This window comes from Taurulus bubalis (genome assembly GCF_910589615.1).
Source record: "Taurulus bubalis genome assembly, chromosome: 2".
Taxonomy (NCBI): domain Eukaryota; kingdom Metazoa; phylum Chordata; class Actinopteri; order Perciformes; family Cottidae; genus Taurulus; species Taurulus bubalis.
The window spans coordinates 43,888,660-43,898,230 of NC_136590.1; the positions used below are offsets into that span (position 1 = coordinate 43,888,660).

The 9,571-nt window shown below is 43.5% G+C and overlaps 1 protein-coding gene across 1 annotated transcript in view; it reads left to right on the forward strand.

The window, feature by feature from the left end:
- The window catches only part of opcml (opioid binding protein/cell adhesion molecule-like), a gene marked incomplete at both ends in the record, with an annotated part of 152,358 nt that extends 143,667 nt beyond the window's left edge, over positions 1–8,691 (forward strand). Inside the window, 4 exons of the mRNA XM_079235457.1 lie at positions 6,387–6,524; positions 7,148–7,268; positions 8,149–8,300; positions 8,591–8,691. Of these exons, the coding sequence (XP_079091583.1) occupies positions 6,387–6,524; positions 7,148–7,268; positions 8,149–8,300; positions 8,591–8,691 (512 nt within the window). The remainder of the gene's footprint in view (positions 1–6,386; positions 6,525–7,147; positions 7,269–8,148; positions 8,301–8,590) is intronic.
- Between the last annotated feature and the right edge of the window lie 880 nt (positions 8,692–9,571).

Genomic DNA, 9,571 nt, shown 5'->3' on the forward strand with positions numbered 1-9,571 from the left:
TGTGAATATTATGTTTAGACTGTAAACATCTTGACATACGTGAGTCAGGTACTAGTTTCAGCATTTCAACAAAACTGGCTCACATATTTGTATATTAATGTTAATCCCCGTGTTTCCCTTCAACCTCTACACAGGCTGCATGTGTAAATGTTGATTAGATGACGATCTAAATATATTGCATCTATTAAATCAGAATATACTGATATTTAGAGGCCACAATGCTGTGTTGTGCACAGAAACACTGGCTCAGTACATTGTTTGCCTTTCATCGACGCAAATGTTTTACTAGCACACATTACATATTTACATAACGTACTTACAGCCAGATATCGCTGAAATACACATGTTGTCTAACCATAGCAGCAGAATTTGATATCATATCAAGAAGATATTAACAAATATTCATACGTGTGCACGGCTACATTTACATTTAGCAGAATTTGCAATGAAAATGTTATTGAGATCTAATGAATTGACTGCATTCGCTTGGTATCAGCAACATATATCATTTAATTCATAAGAGAAAACCTAAACGCTGCTCTACTTAATGTGATGCCCGACTTCAGCTGCTGTGCATGTTCAGACTGCACATTATGCTCATGCTGTCACGGTATAAAATACATACATATATGTATAAGATATGAGTATTATGCATACCGTAAAAGTCGGGTTACAAGCCGCTCCTACCTCCGGTCAGTGTCCCGCTGTAGCAAGCTAGGCGCAGTGCTAGCTAGCGCTGCTGCTAGCTCCCCGCTCCTGCTGCTAGCTCCCCGCTGCTGCTGCTGCCCTCTGCCCAAGTCGGGTGTCGAGCCGGGGCTGGTCCCGCTACCTTCGGTGGTTGTCGGGGAGCTAGCAGAACGCTAGCGTAAGTTAGCGGAGAGCTAGTGGCAGCTGGCTACAGCGGGGAGCAAACGGGGATACTGACCGAAGGTAGTAGCGGCGTGTAACCCGACTTTTACGGTATATACGTCGCATGGCTGTAAAGGATGAGGCAATTAAACTGACAATGCATTCGTTTCATGTGTGTGTTTGAACAAAAACCTTCAAAAACCTCGCATGTTTAAATGGAATATTCCTAAAATATGTCCTTAGTCTTGCAGAATTCAACATGTCCTGTCAGTAACGTGCCTTTTTTGACTGTGGAAGCATCACACCTGAAAGAATCATTGATCAATGTACTGTCAGTGGTCAATGCCCCTTTGAATGGATTATGCAAATGAGCAAATGAGCAACTTACAGTCACAGTTGTTACCGAATGTAATCTCTCTTCTGTAAAAGCTATATCATAACGATATGTGGGCAAGTTTCCCCGTGCACCACATTATTATACCATTCAAACAGGCAAATGTTCCTAAATAAAAAACGATGGATTACCGGTTTAATTTAAAATTAAGCAGACAGGTTTAGTAACTATTGTTAAATACATTTCTTCTTTAGACATTTTACTGCACGAATAACTGTGGTTTTGTTTCCAAATGACAGGCTGTCGGGCGTAATAAGAGCAGATTGGCACAAATATAGCAGCAGCATAAAGAGAGAAAAACTCCTGTCGAGAGTGCTTTTTACATTTTTGTATAAATATATATGTTTTTGCATTTCATGCTCCTGTTGAATGAAGAAAGTAGATATAGTAGACAGAGAGTAGACAGCTTTCTGTAATGGACCTAAGCCATAGTTCAAGTCTCTCTTTGTGAATCTGAGCAAACCCATCACCACCCAACCTCTACCCGGTACTTCCTGACACTACTTCCTGTATTCGCACTATATTCTGGCACTAGACATACATTGTGAGGTGCAGAATCTTCCAGCATGGAAGCAATAGAAACCTCTGATATTGGGCTCAGCTAATGAGATCAGGGCTAGAATAGAATTCCCCAAAGCACAGTTCATTAAAACCATAGCACCGGTTCGACTTCAAGGAATCCTCTTATTTACCAAAGCTTAATCCAATTCCAGAATTCAGGCGTTTAAAGCATGACCGGCAAGAAAAGTAGTTTTACTTTTGTGAGTTTGAGAATGCAGACTTGCAGAAAATGCTTTTGCTGCGACAACTGCATTAAACAATTAAACAACAGTGAAAGTGTCCACAGCAGTAATGCACTCACGCCTCTGGGACTGCAGCTCTGCAGCAGGGTGTTATGGTCAGAGCCTTGTGGGACATCGGCGGGGATGTTGAGTAACGTCCTGTCGTTGCCGCATTAGTCACGCTGTGGTGCTGCAGACAGCGGAGAGGACAACGGGAGAGGAGGATGCAAAGCTCCATAAAGAACCTGTACAACTGAAGCCATCTTGCCTTTTCATCGCGCCTCCTCCTGGACTCATCCGGTCCACCGTCTCCACAAAAGCTGCTGTTCTACATCAATGCTGCCAATTATGTGGCTCTGCCAGTGGAAAAGAAACCCAGTTGTTATCTCCTCGGAGATAACAATTTACATTTAGGTTATTTTTAAGCTGTTTTAAAGACTATTTTGGAACAGTTTTGTTCCTGCCCAAAGGTCTTCAGCACCAGAGGCGTCTTTTTTTTGTTGCTCTGAAAAGCCTTTTTCTCCCGAAACCGCCACATCTGCGACTGTGATTACCGATTCGTATGCTTTATCTCGACATGCGGTGTGAGAAACGCTCCAAACACTGCCATTGGAGCAAAGAATGGAAAGACAGGTGGGGGGGGGGAGGAAAGCGACATAACGAGTGTGTAATCTGAGGAAAGTGCTTCCCGTGCAGTGCAGGCGGAGCGGGGCTGTAAGAGGATTGCCGGCCTCCTCTGAGACCAAACGGTGCCTGAGGATATGGCCACACCGGCCTCCATATTGTAGCAGTGTTTTCACTCCCGGAGGCGGAGGAGGAGGAGAAGGTGGCCCAAGAAGGTCATCATAAAAAGATAAAGATGATGGCGGCTGCAACTAAACTTTAGTGTGCCCTTCAACACCCAGACTGACGCCTCAGGCAGAGGTGTGGGTGGGACGTGACGGCAAAGGTGAGGGAGAAGAGGAAAACGGCGAGTAGCAGCAGGATCCGGTCCTGAGGGAGGCGGCGTGCTCGACGGGGCAGCTGGAGTGTCTGGCCATCAAATGGACCGTGGATTGTTTCAAGTAGCGTGTGCGCTGGGTACAGAATTCAGCTTAGAGAAGGACCACAGGGCTCTGAAACGGTTTAGGAAGCACGGCGCTCAAGAATTACCTGCCGGCTGCTGTCAGCACAGACACACTGCTTCACATCAAGTGTTCTTCAGTGTCTTTTTCAGGCAAGTGACCTCCTGTCTGCGAAAAGGCTCCGGCCAACTCCGGCGCCACACGCAGACTCGTTTCTGTATTCAGCTCTGCTTCTTGCACTGAAAGAGGTAGACAGTTACAGTATAGGACTGACACTTTAGATTTATTTGCTGTATTCCTCCCTGGGTTTGAGGATGCTGCTGCTCCATATTGATGCTGACAATAACACGGTGTGATTAATGGACTCTGGTGAGTGGGAGTTCCTTTACTGGCCACAGCTTGTCAACGCTTTATCTCTCTCGCCATGAAGAGCAGTGACTCCTTCTACTGTACATCTGGTGGTGGCTGCTTTGCTATTTTAAGCTGTGGCATCTTATTAAATGTCGTTGGCTGAATACTGAACGTCTCTCGCTGAGTAATTTCAAGTAATTTCTCAAAATTTGTTTGTGGTTGTTTGTGTTTAAGGCCAATAATTGTCCCAACTCTTCATGCACTCTTCAATTACAAATGATTAGTCAGCAGATGAAATCAAATAAAGTAGTAATCTCTAATATTGTCCCTCACAGCTGGAGGCTTTTTTGTTTTCCAGCTATTATCAAGCTAGATTTTTGTAACAGCACAAACTCTGATTTTACCCTCAGTGACCTAGACGTTCAAGGAAAAACAAAGGCTCTGTGTATTTCATATTAAATGTGTCTCAAATTGTCCCAGCTGGTCATTGTCAGCTACTCTATGTGTGAAACATTCAAACCAAGTACTCCATTGTTTTAATGGCTGCACCTTCCCATCGAGTGGGTTGGTGGGATGATGTCATTCTGCATAATAATGAGCCATGTGCTTCGGTTTGCTGTATTTTAGAAGCTGTTGGACAAAAGGGCGTTGGGTCCATTGAGACATTTTTGGGGCTTTTGGGGTTTCGCAATAATGTGCCCTCACAACAATGCTCAGAGTCTCAGAGCTTGTGTTTAATTTAATGCCTTGTCTGTGGAACGTCATTTATTACTTACATATAAACTGCCCATTCTAATTATACAAAAACATCATTATCATATTTTCAGGTAATTATACACTAAAGAAAACAAACTAATTAACATGATATTCCATTTCTGCCACACACCTTTCAGCAAATCCTGTTAAAAAGTAAAATGAAATGCCTTAACTTGACTTCCTCTTTGAAGATCAAATTGGTGCATGGCAGCTTTTGTCAGTTTGAGGTCACTTTTTATACTTTTTCTTCTACAAATTGCCCTTTATCTTCAGTAATAGAATTCTTTTTTTTTTTACAACCTGTTCTAAAGAGGACCTGTTGCTTGTTTTCTGTCATGGTACCAAGTTTTTTTTCCCGCAATCATTGGACTTTTCTATTGCAAGGCTTGTAATTGGCCTGCAAGTAATCTTCCTCCAAAGGCTGCACAGAGCGGCGTGGAAGCAGCAGAGCTCCTTAAGCTAATGGCTGATATTGCTGAGGTGCTCCGCCGAGTGCTTTTAGACGCTCATTTGTGCCGGCTGCCAGCCGGCGCTTTAATGGCTCTCTTATTAGTCATCCAGTCATGCTGTACTGACACTGATGTTGCGCTGGAATTATGGCCATCGCTGCAGACCACTGATGTGGGTGTTGATGATGATGGTGATTGTTTTTATATTCATTCATCCAGAGTAATATGTGACGATTATTACTTTTTCATATTCATTCATCTGGGTAATGTAGATTGACGTTGTGATACTTACATTGTAACCATGCCTGGTCATTATCCTATACTTTTACTTGGTAAATGTCCACATTTAGTCAACGCTGCTGTGCGTTTTGCTTGTTTTCAACCGGAATCAATATGTTTTGATTGGACTCAGTTCACTCCTGCTCTGTTCTCAAATTGTTGTGCGAATATACGGATATGTTACTGTTCACAATGTCTGAATGAGCACACACACACACACACACACACACACACACACACACACACACACACACACACACACACACACACACACTTGTTGTGACAGTCTTAGGCTTTTGGCAGACTGTATCAGTTTATAAGTGTTTAATATCAATTAAAAGACAATTATTTGATGACAAAATCTGACAAAATGTAAACCGAGCTGCTCAAGTTAGCTGGAACACCGGCTGGAATCCTGGAAAGAACATTGAAATGTTATCACTCTACCTTTTGAAGTATCGGCTGGTTTTTGGCTGGACCGATTCCAAAATATATACATATGATGAATCCACAAAATAGTTTAGGAGTCTGAATTTAAGGCTTAGTTATTATTGCATCAAGTTAGAGATCATTTTATTTTTGAGGCGTAGTGTTTGAAAGAAATGCTAATGCAATACATGCAATCTAGAAAGTAATTGCATTATAAGTATGACAGTAAACTTACTTTTTGCCATCATTAAATAGTCTCACAGCACCAGCCACCAACTCCACAGCATGTTGTCACCCACAGTCGGCCTAATATAGTTATCCATGATGAGAATGTTCAATTACCTGAGCTAGCAGCTCCCTGGTCACATGCAACACGCTGATTACACCTATAGCCACAACCTTTCCAGTCAATCCCCAGCCAGCTGCAACAGTGTCTGCAGTGGAGGATTTGGAAAACATAATGATATTATGCTAATGTCGAGATATTGCTGGATTGACATTTCTACTGATTGGGATTAGTGCTCCTATCCATTCCCCCACCCACGCAGCAATAGCTTAAGGTCTCTCTTCCACCAGAACATGCTTTTAACATCGCTGGTGTCAGGGGTAATTTGTGCTGTTACTCAAGTGGGCTTGTTTCGATGCAATTAGTTTGTTTTCTTTATGTAATGAGTGCATGCCCCGAGCCGTCTGCCCTCTGGAGACATTTGGAAACGGAGCGAATAACCAAATTCAGACACAGACTGCAACTGTGGTCTGTTGATTTTGATTTATTTCTCTTTGTAAATAAAGATGATGCGTAGCAAGTTTGCAGATAGTCATGTAAAAAGAAGGCATAACTAACAGTCTATGTCTAATCAAAAATGATCCTCAGACCATGGATGCACCAAATGCTAACGTGAAATGTTTCTGTCCGGTTGGCTGACACCGTATGTGACAAAGCATTTGTTTAGCTTGTATCATTTAGAGGCTGCTGTAATCCAATACAATTCTTTCAAGGTCACTTATCCTCTGTGTCTTTGCTTCTTTGCAGGCACTCATAAGTTTGTGACGGAGGGGGAACATCTGGCGCTGACGACCGTCACCAAAGAGCAGTCAGGATCCTACGAGTGCATCGCCTCTAATGACATCTCAAACCCTGATGTGCGGACGGTTCAAGTCACAGTTAACTGTAAGGACCAAAACTATCACAGTCATGGACGTAATGATCAGGACATACCGTAAAAGTCGGGTTACAAGCCGCTCCTACCTCCAGTCAGTGTCCCGCTGTAGCTAGCTAGAAGCAGCTGCTAGCTAAGCGCTGCTGCTAGCTACTGCCCGCGTCCCCTCTGCCCAAGTCGGGTGTCAAGCCGGGGCTGGACCCGCTACCTTCGGTGGTTGTCGGGGAGCGGAGCTAGCGGAGCGCTATAGGAAGTTAGCGGAGAGCTAGCGGAAGTTAGCAGAGAGCTAGCATGAGCACCAGCTGGCTACAGCTGGGAGCAAAAGGGGACACTCACCGAAGGTAGTAGCGGCATGTAACCCGACTTTTACGGTATATATCATTACATTTTCTTTTCTTCTAACCGTACGGTGTGTCTCCTGCTTTGAAGTAAGCTTCAGTCGACAGTTATACTGGGATTGTGAAATGGTTAACACGGCTTTAGAAGATGTGTAGTTCATCCAGTTTGAGTCAGGGTTCAACTGGATGCCGTCCCCCAATAATGTAACAAGCTCACTTTTCAAGAAATAGTAAAAAGTTGGAAATAATAAGGTGCCAAAACACAAACCAATGGAGTTCTGTTCTCTGTTTTGTAGATCCTCCCTTCATTTCTAATGCGAGGACTACGGGTACTGCGGTTGGACAAAAAGGAATCCTGCAATGCGAAGCCTCCGCCGTCCCCAGGGCAGATTTTGAGTGGTACAAAGAAGACCGCAGGCAAGTTTCTGCTCTGATCTCTGGGATTTCTACAGGCGTGGAATCGACTATTATAGAAAGACAGAGACACCTGTTGAGCTGTTAGGGTGTGGACTTAGTTTATTTAAAAATAAGCCAGACTGCATCATCTTTGTTGATAAGTGATCGATTTTTACACATATTCTTGTTCAAACAAGACTGTGCTTTTGATGTAATAAGATAATTATTCATGCCCTGCTTTTTTTTTCTTTCTTTCAATGGGCATTATATATCCCAATAAGCACATTATGAAAATGTCAGATTTTCAGTGAAATCATTTGCACAGTAGGCATGGAAACCAACGGCAACTATTATTATTTCTGCATTGTAATGTCAGTGTGATGTGGGGCTCGGAGGTTTAGAGGATATTATAGCATAACATATTTTCCAACTGACGGCTGGAGACTGGAAAGATGTTTATGAGCAGCCCCAGAGCTGCTAAGCTGATGCAAACGCAGGCTACGTTACACTGTTAAATGGTCCCTGACAGTGACAGCAGCATCGCTCGTCAGTCCCCAAAAGGCAACATCTGTCCTCAAGAACAAAAAGATGGAGGTCGCTGATAAAATAAATGACTGGCGTCTGCACACATGGGATAGGGCAATGAAATAGGAAATGCAAGGAGTCGCACCCACAAGGCAATGAGCTTCATCCGGACATTTAGCTCTACTGTCAAACATGAAATTAGAAGTTCCTTTTACAGCCTACAGGTGTAAAAGGTACTTCTAATTTCACATAGAAATGATCGTAGAGTTCAGTACGTCTACTCGAGATTGAACAAAAGGCCTCAGCGAGCTCAAAGGACTCACTGCTGCCGCTCCTTTTCTCACTGCATTGAACGACGCTCCCCTCTTTCCTGCAGGCTCCTCAACGGACTAAACGGGGTTAAAATAGAGAATCAAGGTAAACAGTCGATGCTCGTCTTTTTCAACGTCTCGGAAGAAGACTACGGAAACTACACTTGCGTCGCCGTGAACACCATGGGAATCACCAACGCCAGCATCATCCTTTATGGTAAGAACAGCAATGAGTGTCAAAGTACCACACGGAGGTGAGCCAAAGGGTTAATTATGGTCAAATCATCTATTTTTTGGTAGCTGGTTCTTGACATGCTAAAGCAGCTACAAAGCAATCCTGACACGGTCACCCGCTGCATGTTATGTCACTACAGTTTCCATGGCAATGGCAGCGCCGCTGCAAAGCTCTTACTTGGCGGACACATCCACGTAAAGATTTGCATTCCAGTTCATAGGAGCAGCGCTGTGGTCCGAGCACTAAGGCTGGGTTGTGTCTTTCTCCTGCAGGGCCCGGCGCGATGCACGATGTGAACGGGGCCGCCGTGTGGCCCCGCCCCTCCGCATGCCTCCTGCTGACCGTGGCCTCGCTCTACCTGCTGAAGTTCTGATGCCAAATGTGACGACCTTCAAGCTTCTCTCATTTTCTTCTCGTATTGAGCAGCAAGAACAGACTATTAGTCCTATATGAGGAGAATGGAAAGTTAAGAGTGCCAATGGCTCACCCTTAGTTTTCTTTCTTTTTCTTTCTGGCTTTGCATCAGAGTCTGTTCTCTGTTGGCTCGCCAAGAGAGAGAGAGGCGTCAATCCGAGCAAAGGAAAATTAAAATCATGCACTAATTTGATGATGGTAGAACTACTAAGTTTGTGACCCCCCCCAAAAAAAGAACCTTTTTGTATGTGAAAAGGGAAAAAAAGAAGAAAAATACATGTAACTGTTGATAGTTGACTGTTTATTGCCCAATATTGAAGTGTACACTCAGATTATTATTATAGTGTCATGTCCTGTTCAATATCTGTACAATACCATTAAGCTTTTTTAAGTAAACGACAAAAAAAAAGGAAAAAAATGCAACGTGATTGTTGAATTTTACTGTATTTTTACAGTTGTATGCAAAACAGAGTAACAGATCCTCCCTGATAAACATTCAGAATCAAAATAGTACACCATGATTTCTCAGGCAAAGTCCTACAGCATAGTGCATCCACATTTTGATTTCCATCCTACGGTAGTGTGTGTAGAAAATGTACAAATGTGTACAGATATTCCTGCACTGTTGTTTTTTTTCTTCAAAAGGCATACAAGGCATCAGTTGGCATCTTTGGAACACCTAATCATCATAGCAGCTTCACGGCACATTCACGTCACCGTAGTCTGCTGAGAACCTGAACCGAGATGTCCGACATTCACATGAAGAGTCGTTCAGGACAGAAGTGTTGGGCAGCGTGTTGCTTCGTTCACTACAGTGCCGATGACGTCATCGTAGCGGT